At 42.0% G+C, this 21,748-nt stretch overlaps 2 protein-coding genes across 3 annotated transcripts; both read right to left on the reverse strand.

The window, feature by feature from the left end:
- Positions 1 to 592: 592 nt before the first annotated feature.
- LOC126386691 (transcription factor HES-5-like) lies at positions 593 to 1,399 on the reverse strand. Its single transcript, XM_050039211.1, has 2 exons — positions 1,234 to 1,399; positions 593 to 1,129 (listed from the first exon to the last, which is right to left on the reverse strand). Exons 1-2 carry the CDS (start codon positions 1,354 to 1,356, stop codon positions 707 to 709), a joined length of 546 nt encoding a protein of 181 aa, XP_049895168.1. The 5' UTR covers positions 1,357 to 1,399; the 3' UTR covers positions 593 to 706.
- Positions 1,400 to 3,657: 2,258 nt separating this feature from the next.
- Positions 3,658 to 18,594, reverse strand: LOC126386688 (uncharacterized). 2 transcript variants are annotated; one of them, XM_050039188.1, is made up of 6 exons: positions 18,512 to 18,594; positions 14,784 to 15,007; positions 13,336 to 13,438; positions 13,004 to 13,099; positions 11,591 to 12,105; positions 3,658 to 10,425 (listed from the first exon to the last, which is right to left on the reverse strand). In XM_050039188.1, the coding sequence occupies exons 1-6, from the start codon at positions 18,551 to 18,553 to the stop codon at positions 8,973 to 8,975; spliced, it is 2,433 nt and encodes an 810-aa protein (XP_049895145.1). In that variant the 5' UTR covers positions 18,554 to 18,594; the 3' UTR covers positions 3,658 to 8,972. The 2 variants fall into 2 exon arrangements, with proteins under 2 accessions (XP_049895145.1, XP_049895144.1); XM_050039187.1 differs by lacking the exon at positions 18,512 to 18,594 and having other exon boundaries at positions 14,784 to 15,086.
- Positions 18,595 to 21,748: the final 3,154 nt, after the last annotated feature.

The raw sequence follows: 21,748 nt of genomic DNA on the forward strand, positions 1-21,748 counted from the left end.
ATTCTTAAAATGAAAAAGCATTTCTGCAAATGCATTTTAATTTTCAAATTTTACATTTCATATTGAATTTTGGTATCTATTTGCTGGGGCATATTTTGAAAATTAAATCTCAAATGACTTTTTCTTTTTCATTTTAATTAAGTAAAAGAATGAGCATTATATTATATTACAGTATAATGGGCATTTATCAACTATAATATACTGTATTTTAATTAATTTTGACTGTAACATCTACTCTGTATTTTTACAGTTATTGTATGTAGTTCTGTGATACAGTTATTTACTGTAATTTTACGGTATCCATTTGGAAACTTTGTTGCCAGTGTTTTTACCTTTTTTTTTTTTTACAGTTTCTTAAATACTGTAAAATTACAGAGATTAACCTGAAGGGTATCTGATTTTAATGTTTTTTGACATATGTATGTTATTTTACAGTATAATGGGCATTTATCAACTATAATATACTGTATTTTAATTAATTTTGACTGTAAAAATCTACTCTGTATTTTTACAGTTATTGTACGTAGTTCTGTGATATGGTTATTTACTGTAATTTTACGGTATCTGTTTGGAAACTTTGCTGCCAGTGCTTTTACCGTTTTTTTTTCATCATCAAATGTCAGAATTCAGAAGAATTCATTTCCAGTAATCTTTGACCAATATGGTCATCTGAGTTTGTCTGGTAGTAACTCCAGTCTGTAGGTGTCTACCACGGCCTCCAGAGGGCGCTGTTGACTGGACTCTGTTCTTTGGTGATGCTGGTCTGGACTGTGGAGCTCAGAGGAGAGAAGTCAGCCTCTGTCAGGTTGTTATCAGAGGAAGACTGCAGCTTGTTGAAGTGGTTCAGCAGTCTTCTGTGGGACTGTGTCTTCACCTGCTCTTTGGACAGGAAGTGTGTCACCTGTTGGACACACCTGGAATAGCCCTGACCGACAGCTGCTGAGTCCACAGCTTGATGCTGCTGCTGCAGCTGTGTCATGAAACACACTGTCATCTCCAGGATGTCTGCTTTCTCCAGCTTGGAGTCTGGCTGCTGTTTGAGGAACTCTGGACCCAGGAGAGACTTGAGCTGCTCAATGCTGCTGTTGATTCGCTCTCTGCGTAATTTCTCCACCAGAGGCTTTCTGAGCTGCAGGAAGAAGAACAAAGTCATTAATAAACTTATTCTGGAGTAAAGTGTCAGCATGAAGCTTTTATTAACAATATATACGTCTTGTTGAATCTTGAGTTTACCTTGTGGGTCAGAGTGAGATGCTCCTGAGAATTGGTCATTGCTGCAGTGATTGTAGGTGCCATGTCTGGATCTGTGTGCTGTAGAGGTCTCTGTAGAGAGAATCTGATCTCTGCTGGCTTCATCCCTCCTATTTATAGTCCCACATCTCCATATCAATGTGTGGGTCTGGGTATGACTGGACTTTCTCACCGTTTTCAGCCCATCAGAGTGCTGCTCAAAATAAAAGGGAACGCTGAGCCGCCACATGCTCAGTGGTCATATTAGACGAACAGATGGAGGACAGGATCAATGACCGTAATGAATCACACATGCAGTGGACTGTGGATTCTATATATAGTCAAAGTATAAAAATCACTTACATTCTGTAGGGTACAAATCACTGAATAGAAACATCAGTGGAAAAATGATTTGTCCCTAACATGTCTGCAATACTCATTGAAATCCTTGGAGGTGATTAAAAGTATATCATCTGTATGCCGGCTCCAAAACACAAAAGCATTTAAATATACATTTTGATCCCAGTTGGATCTTTGTCAGGTTAAAATAGTTTTGGTTGCCACACTGATATGTGCACCAATAGCCTGACAGGCTCTATGATGACAGGTGGTGATAAGCAGCTCAAAACAATTAGCAATTAAAAAAAATACACAATCGAAGTTTTACCGAAAAGAAAAATACAAAAAACAGCTGACTGAAGTGCTGAGGGTCACACTACATGGAAACTGTTTGAATGGAAAAAATGAATAGATAAAAAACCCCCACAAATTTGTTACTTATTGCCATGTGTCCACTATTACATAATATTCATTCTAAAACAGATGAGCAGGTTTTCACATCAGTACCACCACACTCCTTAGCCCCTGTCTTCAGGGCAGAGGTCTTGATCTTTTGTCCCACTGGGGGGCTCTGTGAGTCACTTTTCCCTGGTTTCTCACACTCTGTCTTTTCATTGCTGCTACTGAAGCATCAATACAAGTGTGTGAGGCCAAGTGTGTGGCCCCTTGGAAAGAAAAAGGTTTAAAATAAAGTGTTCTTTCCTACAACACCTCCAACTGATTACTGCACTGAAGTAGAAAAAGAAAAAATATTTAAATATTATGAGTGGCACATTGAAAATGCCTCCACTGAGTCTGTGGACTAATTATGACCCACTGCATTTAAAAACATCAATAATCATCAATCAGTGAAATATATGTACTTTATGAAAAGACAATTATAATTGAGACTGAATACTGATGTTTGTCATTGAACCCCAGTGTGAAGGTAAAGTGCTGTACTTGTAGATACTTGGATACTTGCAGAAACTTTGCCTCCCAGAACTTTTTACTGCAGCTCAAGGTCTTCATCAGCAGATAGAGTTTGAAGTGTCATAGAGATGGCTCTGTTGTTATTATGTGACTTGGTGAATTATAGATGCATTGATAATAAGTAACTTTTTTGTTTTTTCTTTTCTGATTTTGAGCTTCAGGGCCAGCTTTGCTTAGCTTAGCACAAAGACTGGAAGCAAATGGAAACTGCTAGCCCAGCTCAGTCCTCCAGCACCTCCAAAGCTGTCTGATTTAAACATACAGGGGTCTCTTTATAAACATTGCATATGCAGAAAACAAGGTCTGAAAGAGGTGTACGCCACTTCCCACGCAAAAGTTGTGATCTATAAAAACAGACTTGATGGTAGAAACTTTGACCTACGCTTACGAACATTTTGAGAGACAGGAAATTGGCGACGCAGATGGTGAGGTGGAAGCCTTATTGTAGAAATTGTCAAATATTTTTTGGCGCACACCATATTTGAATTTTTGAACAGAAATTTTTAGCATGGATCCTATGCATGGTTTTATAAATGAGACCCCTGAGGAGAGAATAAGGGTAAGCTGCATATATCTGGTGAATGTAATTTTGTTTTTTAATAATAATAAACTTTATTTATATCGCACCTTTCATAACATAAAATGCAGCTCAGCTTTACAGCAGAAACAAATCAGTATGACAGGTATTATAACAGAAACCACAAAGAGCAAAAAAAGTAGTACTTGCAATAGAACATGTTAATAATGCAAAAAAAAAACATTCTAAAAACATATTTTTAAATATTTATTTTTATGATTTCTTCTTAATCTCCATCCTATTTATCAAATGCTGTCAACAGTTATTACAAGACATTTTTTTAAACCAACAGTATTTATTCAAACCTTAACTGCAACATCTGATTTAAAAAAAGGTTCATGCCTTATTTATTTAAGGTTAATTAATGACTGACCCAACAGAATATTGTTGTGCTTTAATGCATGATGTATGTTAATGCATGATTTATAATGGACTCATGTGGGGTCCAGGCCAGTAGCTAAAGAAGGGACTCTTAAGTAATCTCTTCACATGCTGTACATAAAACATGTGGCCTCAATTCATAATGTATAACAGTATTACATTAATTCACCTACTCAGACCAGTTATGATAGACTTAAATATCTGTGCCCAAGTTTCAAAACATCTAAAATATCTGCAATGTGTTCAATAAAAACACAAAACCACCGTTTCATAGCTAATTAAAATCTCTTTATTACAATCACATGTACATCATCATATTCCAAAAAGCTTGCTGTTGTGAAAAGTACCTTTGCACAGACAGATGGAGGTGGTGTTGCAGGCTGGATGAAGGGATTGTCAGATGGAGTAAAACAAGTGTTGAGTTCCCCAGCAGCAAGTGTCTCCGCTCCAGTGTGCTTTTAATTTTCACATCACATGAGGACAGCAGCGCTATTTTCAGCCCTCAGTGTCCTTGTGTAACGTAAGCAAAGAGAGTGAAAGGGGGGGGGTGGGTGGGAAGAAAAAAATCTTTCTTCGTCATCCATTATTCAGACTGTTTGAGTCACAGCCGAGAGGGAGAGGGAAAACGTGGAAACAAACAGATTCCACTTCTTTTCTCTCTCTGAGTCTGAACGTTTAAGGTGTTTTAAACAAACAGTTCGACATTTCTGTAAACCATCTTGCTCTCTGTCTTCTCCAGAGTCAGATGAGTCAGTCTATTCTCTATTCTCAGTACACAGGCCATGGATGTGTTTAGCCTCGCACAAAGACTGAAAGCAAAGGGAAGCTGCTAGCCTTGCTCAGTCAAAAGAGAAAAATCCTTCCAGCAACTCCAAAGCTTAGCCTGGTTCTTGACCTCTGAATTACTGCTGCACATCTCTGATTATTTAGTGATTCAGCTATGTGTGGTGTTGTGCTGAGGGACAGCTATTTCCCTCGTTGGGAAGAAAAACAAACAAACAACCGAGCCATGCAATTTTTTCTCTGCCAGAGTAGCAGTAGCGTGTATATCAGGTTCCTTTATTTTGGACTCTCTCGAGGCAGTTTGCAAATTGTTGGATTGATGACTAGCTTGTTAGGGAACAGGATAAATCAGACAGCTTTGTTGATGTTGTATTTTTTTTCTTTAGCCCCATGAGCAGCATCGTTCTAGATTCACCACCCCTGGTCCAGACTATAGACTGTATAAAGATGGATGACATGAATGCTTCCCTAAAGTGATGCCAAAACATCTCTATTGACCCCTGGTGGTTGGTTCACATCCTTCTGTGACCCTGTGTCCTCATATGAGGATATCAAATTTTGGGTTTACTTGACCTCATACTGCATTCTACTCAACTGAGACCTATTGTCCTCATTCGTGGACACTTTTTTTGAGCCATCTAGTGATAACAAAACGATAATACACTAGTCAATGTAAAAACAAGATGGCAGCCATCTCTACCAAGTCAGTCTGCAGCTGATCCTGAAACAAAAGTGGACAAGGTCCAAAATCTGATCGCAGTTTATGGTTGAAACTTGTTTTATGTGATTAATAATGTTTGTAATTTGACAACAAATTTGGCAACAAATTTGACCAATTTTAGCAACTGGTTTCTGTCATTTTAGGTAGATCTGATCACGCTGATGTGTGTTCATTTTTCTGATAAATTTGGTTTTAATTAGTTATTTGATGTTATAAAAAGGAGATGTGACATCATAGTTGACAGCTGTGTCTGTCAATCAGTGTGCTCGCAATCACGACGTTAGCATGTCGCTCAGAGTACTGGCAGAAATAGGCTAGCTGTATCTCTCTGTGCCAACTAAACCAAACACATCCTGTAAAAAATGTAAGTTCTTGTATTTCTATTCCTGCACCCTAACATCTGCTGTTGGAAGTTTTTCTTTTGCTTCCAGTATTTGTACTAATCTAGGCTAAACACATCCAGGAACCATTGTTTTACTAAACACACAGAGATGAAACTGATATCCAGCTGAAACATCCGACCCTGGACAAGACAGAACAAGAATATTTATCCAAAATGTTGCAGTGTTCTTTAAAGCATTAGTGTCAGTGATCCTACTCAAAATTCATGGATGCCACATTTAACAAAACTGAACCATTTTCCATGGATTTTGACAATATTGTGAGTGTTAAACGTACTACTACTACAATGTTAATCTCTGTGCTGTATATACAGCCTCCATAACACAGCTATAAACCTACAGAATCACATGATAAACCACTGGAGGCGTCTGATGGCATCAGCATGACCTGTTACTATCTCCGACCTCATCTGCACCTTCTGACAAAATCAATATGTACATGTCATAATGACACAAAACAACAGTAAAATTCAATTTAGCCATTTAAAGCGACAATAATATTCACATTTTGTGTTCACTCTTTGAAAATGGTAAATCAAAAATTTCACCAGCTTTTAAGGAAATTAAGTAGATTTTAAAGATCATAAAAACTGTTCACATTGGTTTTGTAACCATCACAAGAAAAATATTGAAATATGTCCAACACAATGACAATAAACTTATTTTTTTCCTCCATAAATCACTATGATAGTTTATAAAGAAAACATCAACACATACTGTCGTTCTATCTACAGTCTTTCCACTGGCCTCAGTCCCTGGTACAGAAAGATAGGGAAACTTTTAGTATAAAAAACGATGTGCAAAAAGTTGTTTTCTTAGGTCCCTCTCAATGAAAACAATGTAAAGAAATAATGTAAATATCTACACAACCTTTGCTCTTGCCATTTCAGATTCTAGGATTACTGTGCACTCATGGCGACTCGTCACATTTGTGCATCTGTTTGATTTAAAACGAGTTACTGCATTCGATGAACTCCTGACAGGTAGCGCACACAACACCATCATTTTCATATTAAAACTAGCTTGAGGTATTATTGCACATTTTCCCGAACTGCAGACCTGGAATCAGCAGATTTCAGATTCACTCCCACTGTACCTGTTTTTAGTGGAATGTCAACGCTGACTTGAGCTCTGTCTGTCCTGACTGTACAAACACTGCAGCAGTCTAGACAACCTAAGTTGACTTGAGGTGTATCTTCTGTGGAATTTTTTTCCGCACAGTCAACGCATGTCTGTAGATTTCAGTAAACGTGCATAAGCTGTTACCTGGGTAGGTAGATCTGTAAACATCCTGCCAACAGTAAAGACACCAGCAGGAACAGGGAACCATGTGCCATGAAGAGCCCAAAATCTTATGCTGCATTCACGCAGGTCAGCAGAACAGTAACAATGGGGCTAAAAAACACTCTGGTTATTTAAACTTCACACATTATAGTGCTTCCCTTTCAGAGACTTCCTCTACCTCCGCTGAAGAGGTCATGGTTTTGATGTCATTTGTGCGTTCATCTGTGCATTTGTCTGTTTGTCAGAGGGATAACAGAAAAACTGCTGCCCTCATTTTCATGAAACTTGATGGAAGGGTGGAGCATGGTCCAAGGAAGGACACATTAAATTATGGAGCGCCTCCGAATCACAAGATGGATACTAGAGCTGCTCACTCAAAGTCAGAGCAATTTTGTTTTTTAGTCAGTGTGCTGTGTACAGTGGAGTGAGTGCGCCTCACTTTCATAATCATGGTACTCATGTCCTAAAAAGTACATGTATTGTTTTAATTGGTGGGGTTTCTGTGGTGGTAAGAGCGTCAACCTGCTGCCGAAATCCTCTGAGAACCTCCATGGCACATTGTTCCCCATCCTGATCAACACGGTTTCACTAGTGTTTCCCAACCAAGGAAATCAGGTCGCTTTTTTTCATTTTAGTTACAAAAGCTCCCACCGATTGGTATTTTAATTGTAAACAGAGTTTCTATAAAAACCATTCAGGATTTGGTATCAAATCTCAGTTGTCTTTGTCTGCATTGCTACAGTTGATGTGTTCTGTGGCCCTGATGTAAAAGTAGTCATATGTGATCTATCGTTAGTGCACAGCCAGGTACATCACGCAGAACAGTATTGCTCCCCGAAATCTCATGGTCTGTTTGAGGATTTGAGTCTGAACCCAAAAGTTTTGTAAATTTTGTCAAAGATTCTGTGAAATAAATGTAGCATAAGATGTAGCATAAGACATGACGCAGACACACACGCTCATCTGACCTTGTTCAGCTGTTTGTCTTTACAAGCGTCATGCACTGACACACACATTTTGTCCAGAGTGCTGTACAGTGGTGACACACCCACACATAAAGCTATCAGTTGAGGTGATGTACAGCGATGACAGTGAGGTTCCCGCGCGCACATTCATTAAAGGAACAGCAGCATTTCCATAAATCCTCTTGTTCTGTTTTAGTCATATGAGAGGATGGATACCAGTTTCATCTTTGCGCTTCAAGTATGTCGGGCCCTATGAAATGTGTTTTTATTTTTTCAGATTTGGTTTTAATTTTTCTGAATTTTGTGTTTTATAGTTTAAGCACATTTTGTCATCAGAAAGAGTGTCTGATTATGTTGTGGATGAATATAATTTCAATAATTAGATAAGAAAAAATTCAGTTTAATAATTATCAATGAATTTGAGGTAAACCACCAATGCATTCTTTTTTGTACTATTTTTCAATAATTTAATAATTTCCCTCACAATTTAGTGGGATTTCCTTATTCATAAGGGACACAGGTAACATGTTTATACTTCCTGTGAATATAATCCAATTAATCTTATTTCCATACATGCATTAACACTGTATTAACTCCTCATTTTGAAAAGCCGGCATAGTCATTTCTGTATCCTGGGCTGTTTCAATATATTTACAGAGTAGAATACGGGTACACTCCAGGTGCACTACAACTTTAATGGCAGCTACCGGCTTGACCACTCAAATGCTACATCGGCTAGCTTGATACAGAAACATTAGAGGCTGACTCTGGACAACCTTATCTCTGCAGTTCCATCTCTGTTTTCGGTGCTGCAGAAATCATAGGGCCCTTAGTACGGTACTCCAAAGAGGACAGAGAGAGCAGGGTGGATGGCAAAATGCACTGCGCTGTGGATTCATAGAGTCTGCACAGTAAGATATTTTGGGGTGGAATAAAAAACGTCCACAGAGGGTCTGCATGTACGTGAGCAGATAAAAATGACATCAGTCAGACCCATGCAGCTACACAGATGCATAATCCAGCTGTTTGTTTAGATCCGACAGCTGTGGGGTTGTTTGAAGGTGAATTTTTGTTCCTCGTTAAATTAAGCTAGGCTAACAGCTTTCCCCTGCCTCCAGTTTTTGTGCTTAGCTAGGCTAAAGACATCCTGGACCTCTCTGTGTATGGGACACACAAAGATGAAACTAATACCCATCATCTGACTCTGGAAAAAATTGAACAAGAGGATTCAGTGAAATGTCATACTGTTAGCTCAACATCACGCACACACACACGCGCGCGCGCACACAGAGTTACAGTTAGACGTGGTGCCCATGCAGTTAGACGGTGGTGACCGTCAGCAGAGAGCTGGTACACATTATGTCCTCCTGGTTATCCAGCCTGGTCCCATGAGTCAGCAGCTCCTCTACTGTCGTCCAGTCATCCAACAACTTCCTGTTCCTCAGACGACTCAGCTTCCTCTGACTTAGCTCCAGGACCGTGTTGCACCGCCCCTCTGGAAAAGCTCCACCTCCTCTGCTGTCCACCACACCTCCAACTCCAACAGAGGCTCCTCCTCCTCCAGCGATGGATCCTCCCCTGGCGATGGCGTCCCGCATATTCCCTCCTCTTGCCTGCAGCTGCTGCTGCTTCTGCTCACGGGCCAACAGGAAGTGTTCCCTTCTCTCCATTCGACTCCAGTACCGACCCATCAGCATGTCAGTATTGGTCTCTTCATCCGTGCTCATTCCACTTCGTTCATCCGCCAGCTGAGACGCCCGGTCTCTCAGGAGCTGGTTCCTTGAGATCCGTGAGGTTGCGTTGGGTTTGGAGCTTGGATTAGATCTTGGCTGAAAACCAGAACTGGGATTAGGGCTTGAACTCGCATTCATATGTCCTTTCTTTGCATCCCATCCAGCAGCAGAGCCAGCTCCTGTGTGGCCCTCCAGGGTGCTATAGAGACCTCTGCCTCCCACGCCACTTTGGGACTGACGGGTGGCTGGTTTCGGCCAGGTGTCATTGACGTCTCCAGCCTGAGGAGGATGGACTGAAATCTGAAGCTGCTGTTGTTCTCTGGCTCGGCTCCTCCCCAACTCCTGTTGCCTCTCTCTGTCCATCTCCTCTTGAATCTGTGCCTCCCTTTCTCGCTCCCTTTCCCTCTCCAGCTCTTTCTCTTGCATTTGTCTTTCTTGTTCTAGTTCCCTCTCAATCTCTCTGTCCCTTTCTGTCACCAGTTGCTCAGGCATCAAGCTTCTTTCCTGTGAATGCCACCAGTCGTGGTGAGCGATCTGGGCATTGGGGTTGTTGTCGCAGCATCGTTCATGGCTGCTGGCACCCCTGATATGCCCCAGAGCGGCGGGGTGTTGTTGTGGTGAGAGGGACAGGCCTGCTGGGTGAGAAGCCATCACACCAGCCACTAGCTCACCTTCCTCCGGCAGGCCCTGTGGCAGGATGTTGTGTGGCGGGACACCTCCACAGTGGTGCAGGGTTGCTGCGCAGTAGGAGGGGGAAGCTGGGTGGCTCGCTCGACGGCGATACTCCTGGGGAGGAGGGCGATGATGGAGCGTTCGGCTTCTCCTCAGCATCCCCACCGAACTCGAGCCCTGGTGGTGCTGCTGCATGGGTACTAGTGGTCTCCGGTGGCTGGAGGGAGTGCTGCAGGTGGAGAGGACCGGGGCGTTCATTCGAGAAACTGCAGCATGGGCGTGGGAGGGGTTGAAGAGGGCTCCACTGCTGGAGCTGTGACGGTTGAGACAGGGCCGGTCAGCTTTATGGAACTGGACCGATGAGACCCTGGAAATACAAAGAATGAGGTCAACAAACAAACAGTAATGACACATTTGAGGACGCAGATATTTAGAAGAATCTAACAAGTACCTTAACTTCAGATTGATATTTAAATTCGTCTACTGCATATAGGTATGAAATTCTTGACGATGTCGTTAGATATTCTTGGTAAATTAAAACTAATGTTTAGGTTCAAACATTTGTGCAGATTGATTAACTCCAGAAAACATGTGTTGACAGTTTTTAAATTGATTTAAACTAGTTTAGAGAGATAGACATAATCTTGTTTTAACTGGTTTAAACAATAGAGATACTTGTTTGGGCTGGTGTAAATTATGGATGTTCTGATGCAAAATGATTCAGTTTAGACAGGTTTTACAAGGTTCTAAACTGGTTTAAACTAGCAAGTAAACTGTGCTCAATACTGTACTCTCAATATTCATTATATTATTAATTACTAGTATATGAGCGGGAAAAACTATTTAATTGATTTGTCAGTGAACCTTCTTAGTTATAATGGAGCCGAATTTTGAAACTTTCCCTTTGTTGAATGTTTCTTTTGTTCCTGGTTTCATATGATCGGAGGAAAACTCTGCTAGCTGCTAGGCTAATTTATGCAGTGTAAAATGTCATTGGATTATGCTAATAACGTTACCATGTTTTGGGGAAAATGTGTCTAGCAAAAGACAGGTGTTATATCAGAGCAGAATTTTGTACTTTTGTTTAACATTGTTGCTTTTAAGCCAGGTTTTAGGTGTGTTTAAAATCAATCAGTATTTACAGCACTTCACAAAAACTCATCATAGTTGCATAGCTACCCCACTGCCAAATAGTCTTTTGAAGGTGTAACTACAGAGCGACACAGACACACCACTGCATAAGAATAACTGCTCATTACGGCGTGAGCCACTTGCGTAGGCTTTGCATACAGCCTGCATGCAACTATAAATCAGCCTTTAGTGGTAATGGCTCTTTTTTAACAAAGTTTTGTGCACCTCCAACCCATTTTCAGAGCAACAGGAAGCCTTTGCTCGGGCTTGCTCAGGGCTCGATAAGTTCTGTGACTGTTGCTGTCGCTCGTAGTTTATCGGGACAATTAGTCACACTTAATCTGCCAGAGTTTGCGCACTTGCTTTATCTTTAGAAGAGGTGTCATTCTACAAGATTCTACCTGAAAAGGCCACGGGGTGGGAGATCCATGATGGGCCCAGTGCCCTCCTCCAACTCGAGCTGCAGGCGTGGACACTGAGGCTGCATGGTCAGGGCCTCAGGGATGGCCTCCAGGAGCTCGCGGTGGCTCTTCGGGCAGCTGTCACGCCGCTCCCGCCTCTCGCAGGGTTCGCCCTGATGTTGCATTCTGGCATTGTACAGCCGCATTCGCTTCTCCAGCAGCCTCTGAAAGTGCCTAAACTCCCCAGTGCTTACGCTGTAAAAACCAGAGTCGCTGAGCTCTGAAGAAATAAAGGACTCAGAGGAAGGAGAGCCACCGCCACCAAAGCCCCCACAACCCCCCGGGGCGAGGGCCCCATGAGAATGACAGTCTTCCAGGCCTCCTTCCTCGGTCTCTAGCCCAGAGAGGTCCCCCTGATGGATGGAGCCGTCAGTCCAGCCCAGACCGCTGTCCAGCTCATGATGGAGGGGCATGAAGCCCATTGGCTTCTCCAGCATGAAGTCCTCGTCATCCGTCTGCAACAACAGTCATCCTCAGTCCCAAGATCATTTACATTAATACACACACCAAAACACTCAGTTTATATTGTTACTGATTTTTGTTTTCTTAAGATTGAGTAATAAAAATGATTGCAATCACGCTTGCAGGCGAATTCACAAAGAATGGATAGTAGTTGCTGATTGCTCGCATCACTTGAAAACACTTTCTGCCCCGTGTCAAGGTCAGATAGACAAAAAATATTGTGTTCGTGATATAACAGTGCACGCCTATGAAGTCCTTTTTTGCATCTGATTGCAATTATCCATGTGGATAAGTATAAATGTTGCCCCTGGAGGCAGAATGACGGCATAGAGAAAAAAAAACTGAAATTCTCAGATGCCACCTGCAGGTCCTGACCCGCAGGGTGCAGAGGCATTCCTCAAATCTTCAGGCAAGGACTTTAAACATGACAGAGAGAAACCGTATTTGGGTCAGTGCTGGGAATGACACTCCTAATAAATACGCTTCAGTTACCGCCAACTCACTGAAGACACTAATTATTTCACTCTAACTGCGTGTGGCTGTTAGCGCTGATCTTTGTGAATTGGCCTCTTTTTCCAATGAGGCACAATTTGATAGAAAGGGGCAGGTTTTGTGGTAGTGTATGAACATTACCTAATTTAGATCTGTGCAAATGGCACAGGAGCTCCAAAATGGTATTTACCTGGCAGCACAGTTAGTGGTGCGTTTCACCCTTTGCGGGTGCTTTTAGAATTACACGGTTTCTTTTTGTCTTATTTGTGCTGGTTCGGCAGTCCAGAGGCCAAACAATTCTCACGTGAATTCCCTCTCGGTTTCTATATTTTCTACTCAAAATAGGAAAGTGATGGTATGCGATCTTAACAATAAGATACTCGACACAGTTTTGGATACCTGACTGTGGCAGGCATTGGGTTCGTCTAAATTTGCATTGCAGCATCCCATCAGGCAGTTCTGTCCCTTTGGTCCGCGACCACTCAGTTCTGGATCCTGAGGGATTCATGATGGGATAAAAGAAAATGAGAAACAACACAAAGCTTCTGTACGTTTATGGGTTGGTCATTTATTACTAACTGAAGGAAGTCTTTGTTAAATCTCGACTAAATTAAAGCATTTGAAACTGATTGTTGCAGAGGCCAGAGTGATACTCAATATTTTGGTTTTTGCAGATTGCAATTAAAATATAACATTTATATTCAACAAATGTGTGTGGTTCTCCTTTTCACCTGGTGACCGATGTCCACAGTGTCCCGTGGGGAGCTGGACAGGTAGCTGTACCGTCCTCCTTCACAGTGATCTTGTGGCAGAGACAGATGGCTGTAATAATGTCTGAGACAGAGGACAGGGACACACAATTAAGACATTTTCAAGGCTAAATAATTTTTAAATCCTGTTATGACGTAGAACTTAAGACCTTAATATACTCCTGTGGTTCATCATTCTTATGCCCTGATCACACAGAAAGCATTTTACAGGTTGCAAAAAATGCTTGCTTTGCCTTTTTATTGTTGCCAGGCAACCACCTCATCACCTCCTTACCCTAACCTTCCCATGCAATCATTTATCATTTTCTAGTAATTAGTAGTGATTAAAATGGGTTTCCTCTAGCTCTGGTTGAGGGTGAGAGACTGACTGCAAATAGTTTGTTGGGCACAGATAAACAGAGATCTGTATGGGTACATGAAACCCTAAAAAAGAGGGTGGATCACAGGAGTACCACCAGTTGGTCCAGGAGCTTCACCTCGATGATGGCCGTTTTAAGTACTGTATTTATTTGCTTCCACACCTGCTGTTTTCTGTTGAGATTGTGGTAACTGCGATTTGTAAAGTTGTATAGCTCTGGGTATCCAGCAGCCGCTACCACCAGTTTCTCCTCCATCGTTTACCAACTGTAAACGTGACCACCACAGAAGGCCCGCCACTCAAATCAGCCGATTCAGAAAAAGGAAAAAAGCAGAGACAATGTGGGGCACTTTTCTGCTCTGAGATTAAGTTTTTTCAACTTGAAAAGTTCAGATCGCTCCGGCAAAAACACTAGGCACCTTGAGCACAGAAACGCAAGGCGCATACAGCCAGCAAAAAGCTTCATACTCATTAAGAACAGTTACAAAAAGCTGCCTCCAGCTGCTAAAACTCTTTCTGTGTGATCAGGGCCTTACTGATCATAATAACTTTATGCTCACTAACTTCAAAACTGAACTAAGTTTTAGGACATTCTTTTTTTTTTTTTTGATGTTGCAGTGGTTCATGGGATTACACAGAGCTGATTTCTGGTTCAGTTTTGAACTGATGTACTACTGATAGTTGTTTGTGTAAAGAACACACCGTTAGACACTTGCTAGTTAGACTAGATGCTTAGATTTGCAGACATTTATCAGGTAACATTTATTTCATTGTGCTTGTCAGCCAAATTAAATTCGCCCAATGTGAATCTGCAAACCAAACCATGATACAAAGAGATCAGCGATTCCTCGTTCTCAGTTTTAACAGCAAAACTGTGAACACAAGAACCATGTTGTGAAAAAGAGGGTGTCACTTTTACGGAAGCAGGTTTAACAGCTCTCCATAGTAATAAGACTTACTATACTGTACAGATCCTCATCATGTTGTCTTTTTATGTGTGTGTGTGTGTGTGTGTGTGTGTGTGTGTGTGTGTGTGTGTGTGTGTCTATACCTGTCCTGGTAGGAGGGGCTGGAGGCATTGAGCCCCGCCCCCATCAGTGGGAGGGGCAGGTTGAGGTGCTGCAGGTTGAGGGGAAGGGGCTCCCACATTCCCCTGTCTGCTTCAGTGCCACACCCCCTCTGACCCTTGATCTGCATGGTGATTGGACGCTGACTGGCCGCCAGGATCCGCAAAGCATCCCGCTGGCTCAGGTTTGCAAGGCTTCGCCCACTCACCTGAGACAAGCAAACAGGGGAAGAGAAAGGATGTGATGGTGGCAACATTTGGCTATTCCCAAATCCAGCAGACACAGATTGAGATGGTCACCCTGACGGAGTCATGGTTATGTCCACATGATGAATGTAAGTGCAGTATTTGCTTTCCTTTTAGCTCTGGTTTGGTCTCCACCAACTCCTGAGAAAAACATCTGGCTCTTTAGCTGTTAGATATTTCACTGTCTTCACCAGTGGACGTCAACTTTGTTTGCTGTTTGGTGCTGCAAACTGAACAGATGTGGGTAGTACCTTTTGCCTGGTACCTTTTTTGGTACCACCTCAGTCGAGGTTTCAACCGAGCTGAGCAGATACTTGAAGGTGGAGCTAAAACACTGCAGACCACTGATTGGTCAGAAAGAATTGTCATCAGTGCAACATGGGACATCCTGCATTCGCCATTTATAAATAGTCAAGCTACTGTCAATAGTGACCACAATTTCTTATTCACGCGACCTAGATTTTAAAAAACAGCAGCTCCCAACACTAAGCCACACTACAACTGACGAAAACGCAGATATTACTCTGTTTGGTTGCCGATAAGAGTTCACCAAGTGTCACATTGACGATGATTACACGGCAGTTTCACTCGGCATTGCTATGCTGATCAGCTGAGAATCCTGCCTGCATTGAGGGAGGACTATCTACAGTGGGAGATGAAATAGAGCAAAAGGACCTGGCACCAAAAGTGAGTCTCTGCAGCAGGCGAGTATAGCTGTGTGTGTGTGGGTTTTTTTGATGTGTCACATTTGATGTCACGGACAGGCCGGAAAACAGATTAGTAAACAGCAAAGAGCAGCATGGAAGCATCTGAAAGCTTTACCGTGGTTACTTCTTTTCGTATATCTCTTACTTTTTCAGTGGCTCTCTCAAACTTGGTGTAGACTAATTTGAACCTATGTTTGAGCGCTACTTTGGCGGAGACGGACAGTATTATGTGGTGGCACGTGACTGCATTTCACCAATTTAGGGGCTAAAATTAGTGTGATTACCTGGGTGTTGTTTTTCCACCAATAATGACTGAAGCTGGAGCTGATAAATACCTGTGACTACTACAGAGTCATTTGACCCAGGTGTGAATGCCGATTGTAACCTTTCCCATTACAGAGTTTCGGAGTTTCCAATCTTTCTCTGTGGATTCACAACTACCACATTACTCAATTAAATGTTTAAAAAAATATTGATCAGTGGAGCTTCATTACGTCTTCTGATCATGTCAAAGCATCAGATCATAATGAAAACCTGTCACAGTGTCAAACAGAAAAATCTGTTTTGTCCTAAGTCTACGGACTTATTTGATGTTAATCATTTAATATCAATGAAATTTACAACGAAACTATTACTTTTCTGTAAATGAACTGTGCAGCCAAGGACACAGGATTTGTTTCAATGCTGGGGGGGGCACAGATATGAAATAGGAGGTGTGGGGGTCCTTTACCAGAAATGTTTAAGCATCAAATGCTCGTGCATTCTGGTGACTATTTATGCACCTAAATGTGCCTTTTGTGCATCAGTTTATGGTGTGAATGTCTTTAATATTGTCAAAATAAAAGTCCTCTGGCACTTTGGTGTTTTTATCTGGACCTCCAGAGACAGTACGTAATACCTGCTCTCCTCCTATTTTATACCCTTTTTCCTCCAATATTAGCGTGTGTATGTGAGTTCCCCTCAGCCTGTAAAATTATTATGCACCGATACTCTACTTGGTTTGCCCGAGGGCCACTTTTGCAAAATGACAGGAAATCAGGGGGCAGTTAATAAACAAATGTTAATTATATTTATCAGTATATATAAAAACAGAACTGCCTGTTTTCAGCCTTTCAATGTTTGCTCTGCTCACTCATCTTTGCCAAGAGGCAAATCCAGTTGCAGGAACCCTACAGGGCAAATGCATACATGGGTGTTTCTAGAACGAAGGACATTAAGGGTGTAGCCTGGACCTCTGTCAGGGGACTTGGGCGGGATCCTCCCTTGGCACTTTATTCTATTTAATTATTTAAAAAAGCTAAATTTTAATGATTTTGATATGTACTCTGACACTGTAGTTGCTTTCAAAGTAGAAAGAAATATCCCAGTCAGAATCAGTGTATTTTAATTGTGAATTAGACAATGGTTGGTAGGCCACCCGGCAGCACACGATCATGGACCAGATTTGGCCCATGGTCGACAAGTTGAGTATCACTGGTATAATGTCTTCTGCAGATTTGGAGGAGCTCTATCAATAACCCTGATGATGTCGTTGTGGTGTCATCAGGGTTATCCCAGCTTGGACTTGAAGGTGATGAATGTATAACAGAAAGTCTGCATCGTAAGCTGGAGGTGTGGAGTTCTAAAGATGTGGCTGTTTACCAGGCAGAGAGGGCCTAATCACAAGATACTATCCAGCTGCATTATGGGAAATGTAGGTTCCAGTGTTGTGGGAGTTTGACCCATACCTCTGCTGCACCACTCTTATTAAATCTGTCTCTCAGAAGTCCAACAACTTTATGGGAATGCCAGACATGAGAGAAAGCTCTAATCCATCCATGCATTGTGGGAAAACAGCATCAACGATACCACAACCAAATTTTAGTCAGCATGCTGCCATTTTAACTGCACTTCTAGCGCCTTTTATTTTACAGTGTGAACACACTACAGACAAACAAACTGAATTAGTCAACATTATGCAACTGGGTCACAAGACACAGATCTGCCTGCAGACAGATGGTAGATTTATTCCAAAATTACCAGACAGTCAAATTCTGAGCTGTTTATATCAAATATGACGAATGTGAACATGTTGTCCATATTTCCACTAAAGGGTTAACACCTACGAGCCAGCATCAACCTCATCCTGCTTCACACACACACACACACACACACACACACACACACACACACACACACACACACTCACACACACACATGCAGCTCAGCAGCCATCGAATTAGACGCATGAACAGTATTGTTAACTCCAGCACATCACAACCATGAGTCACCCTCCGCTACATTCAACCAGACACACACACGCATACACACACACACACACACACACACACACATTGCATGAGCTGAGAAGCACAAAATGGCACCTGTGTGTGGCTACAGAGGATGGCAGCAGAACGACTGTGAGCCTTCAGCAGATGGAGATGACGAATATGAACCTCACTCTTGCACACAACATGATCATTTTATATATTTACCAAAAAAGGACATAAACTGTTTCAGATTCAAACACACACATTAGGCTCATTTTACACACACACATACATACACACAAATGCAGAGTCCTGCAGAAATTATGAGATGATGCCATTTTGCATCTGCATCTACAGGCGCACACACACACACACACACACACACACACACACACACACACACAAACCTGAACATGTCTTACAGAGCTCAGTTCCATCTTCTTCAAATCAGACATCATTAAACACACACCCAGCATCATTCAGAACATTGAACAGGTCTTTGGACGCTCACCATTTGGTCTCCCATCCACGGTCCAGAGAGCCAGCAGCCCATCGTCACGGCAACAGAGGATAGCCGCCTTGGTTCCTGTGAAAATCAACGATGCTGCTGCTTCCTCCAGCAGATCGTCTCCTCCTCCTCCTCCTCCTCCTCCTTCTCACTCTCTCCGTCTATCTCTCCTCAGCGTGCCTTTCACTATCACTCTCTCCTCAGCATCTGTCCTCTCCTCACTGTCCTCCTCCTCCCTTCTTCTCTTCTGTGTATCCCCTCTTTCTTTCTTTTTTCATTTAATTTGTCAGCGTCTCAATCCGTGCCCCTCCCCGTCCTTCACAGCTCCAGGTTTTAGCATCCTGCACACACGCACACACACTCATGCATGCATGCAGCTCTGCAAACATAAAAATATGCGCAGGCTGACACGGTGCGTTCAGAGACGGAGAGGGAAACACACGCAGTCACACAGTGAGGATGGTGTCTGATTGGTGGCCTGTTAAGGGTCATCAGCCAATCAGATGCAGCGTTCTCCCTCTGGATGTCTTCCTCTCTGACTGAAACTCCTCATGAAGCCTCGACATGTGCAAGAGGGAACCTGTACTGCAGCGATACACACAGTAACAGAGGGAACACACCGTACAACCATCCATCTTCTAGCTGTTCATCTGGGATCCTCCTGCAGATGCTGCTCAAGGCATGCTGGGAGATGGAGTCCCTCGTGTCTGCTAGGGTTCTTCTGTTTCAGATTGGGACCAAAATGTTCTAGCAAGTCAATGTGCAAGAATTTCCAGATCCATTATTATCAGCCTCAGCTGTGGAACTAGAAATGGTACATGAGTTGATGTGTGTGATCTGTGTCACTCTCCATCCCCATCCTCTCCTTAAGTGCTCACCAGCAGTGGTGGGTAGAGTACGGAAAATCTATACTCAAGCAAAGGTGCAATTACTCCCTTAAAAATGATTCAAGTAAAGGTAAAAATTACCAATTGAAAAAGCTAATCAAGTTAAAGTTAAAAAGTACTGGTGCCCAAGCCACACCAAAGGACAAGTCAGAATCTCAAGGCAACACCTGTATCTATATCTGTGCACAGTAGCCACTATAATGTGTGTTATCACTCATCGAAACATAAAAGTTTGTTTTTAATTACTAACATTAATTACAATTGACAACCAGCCATTACTCATGAAATATTTATTAACCAAATGATTCAAGAATTAATTTTAAACTTTTTAAAATCACATCAAAGCAACAATAACACATCCATTTAGACGGGAAATAATGTAAGATAATGTGATGTGGGGGCGTTTCCCATCTTTCTTAGGAAATGGGTGCACACAACATACTGACACAGTCAATAAAAAATGTATTCATAACTTTTTGTATGGGCCCATTTGAATATTGCAGTAATAATGTGTGGTTATCACAAAATCCCACGGCACACATGGATTTGCATCACGGCACACCAGTGTGCCACAGCACACCATTTGAGAACCACTGGCCTAAACAAATGAGATATAAACCATCTCCCACTCTCACTGTCCATCTGCTCCTCGCCTACAGTTCTCTTTCTCCTATTTAATCTATTTAATTCTCCTCACACTTTTACCCTTACACTACATCCTCACATTTAGAGCAGACTAGTTGGAACAAAGGTATAGATGGCAAATTAAGTCAAGTAAAAAGTGGATTACTGGCTTAAAAATATACTCAAGCAAATTGTGGTATGGTTTAAAGAAAGGGACATAAAAGGTGAAAGTGAAAGCCCACCCCAGATTCACTCTTGTCTTGGATTGAGATTTGTCTCCTTGGCATTTCACCTTGCTACCTTTGTTTTTTCGGCAATCTGCTAAGCGAATACCTTTTTATAATGTCCCGTCCTTACCCACCACTGCTCAAATGTAGCAGCCCAGTAACGTCCCCACCTCAGCTACATTAGAAGAAAAGAGGGCAGCGTCTCTGCAGATAAATACACCCCCACACATCTCTACTGATGGTAGAGAGGAATTGCTTTTGTATGAGTCTACACATTGTTTTTTTTTTTGTTGTTTTTAGGAAAATCCTGCATTATATACATTTAATAACTGGGGCCCAAAGCACTACAACACCTTGATTTCAAAGTTTCAGTCTCATGAGTGTATTATAACAGTCTATTCATGTCATTGTGCAGTATTTCTTCAGATAGGAAACATCAATCTACCATATTGGTGTGATGTAGGCCCTGTCACAGCTATAGGTTTCATGGTCAGCATTTTTGTGATGCACGGAAATATTTAAAACCTGCAGGGTTTTCATTTGATATGAATCAGCTGGAAACATTGTAAAGTCATCTTGTGACTGAGCCAGCTACTGATTACAAAATCTGCTAGTGGCAGCTGTCATTACAGCCGACAATATTTTTGTTCATTGGCAAAAAGTGAGAAGCTGCTTCTGTTGCTTTCTCAAACTGCTCACTGTTTCAGACCCTGTCAGACATGCGCCTCTTTATGTTAATCTGCAGGCAGTTTTAACATGTTGGTGTCTTCAACACAGCACAAGTCTGAACCGGATACCATGACATTAACATAAAGGTTGCAGTAGCATGAGGTTAAGCTCGCGAATTTGCGAATCCGAGGATGGCAGAGGAATGGCACGCCTTACTCTGCCTCTGATTGTCTTACCCTGACATTTTTATCCTAACCCCAACCGATCCCAATCCTCTTGCCTAACCCTAACCAATCCAACCAATGAGGGCGACAAGTACCAGTCAATCATAGGGAGAATAGGGCGAGTCATCATTTGCAAGTTTGCCTCTTGATTGGCCTTCTCAATAAATATATTATCTTAAGCTTCATCCCTGATGCACAAAGAAAAGAAAATCAGTTTAACAAACCATAAAACACAGTTAATGAGACAGTTTTGAACTATTATGTTGATCTGTTCTGTACAACATCTATTGCACGTCTGTCCGTCCTGGAAGAGGGATCCCTCCTCAGTTGCTCTTCCTGAGGTTTCTACCGTTTTTTCCCCCTTTAAAGGTTTTTTGGGGAGTTTTTCCTTATCCGCTGTGAGGGTCATAAGGACAGAGGGATGTCGTATGCTGTAAAGCCCTGTGAGGCAAACTGTGATTTGTGATCTTGGGCTTTATAAATAAAATTGATTGATTGATTGATTGATTAACAGATTATTTTCAAATCAAGTCAGTTCAATTCAATTTGTTTATAAAGGCCAATATCACAAATCACAATTTGCCTCAGAGGGCTTTACAGCATACAACA

The sequence above is a fragment of the Epinephelus moara genome, chromosome 24, assembly GCF_006386435.1.
Source record: "Epinephelus moara isolate mb chromosome 24, YSFRI_EMoa_1.0, whole genome shotgun sequence".
Lineage (NCBI taxonomy): Eukaryota > Metazoa > Chordata > Actinopteri > Perciformes > Serranidae > Epinephelus > Epinephelus moara.

Coding starts and splice junctions, on each gene's coding strand:
- LOC126386691 (XM_050039211.1), bottom strand. CDS start 1,356: ATGAAGCCAGCAGAGATCAGATTCTCTCTACAGAGACCTCTACAGCAC. Junction 1,130..1,233: donor ATCTCACTCTGACCCACAAG/GTAAACTCAAGA, acceptor TTCTTCCTGCAG/CTCAGAAAGCCTCTGGTGGA.
- LOC126386688 (XM_050039187.1), bottom strand. CDS start 15,055: ATGTTGCCACCATCACATCCTTTCTCTTCCCCTGTTTGCTTGTCTCAG. Junction 13,439..14,783: donor AGCCCCTCCTACCAGGACAG/GTATAGACACAC, acceptor CCTCTGTCTCAG/ACATTATTACAGCCATCTGT. Junction 13,100..13,335: donor CTGTGGACATCGGTCACCAG/GTGAAAAGGAGA, acceptor TGAATCCCTCAG/GATCCAGAACTGAGTGGTCG.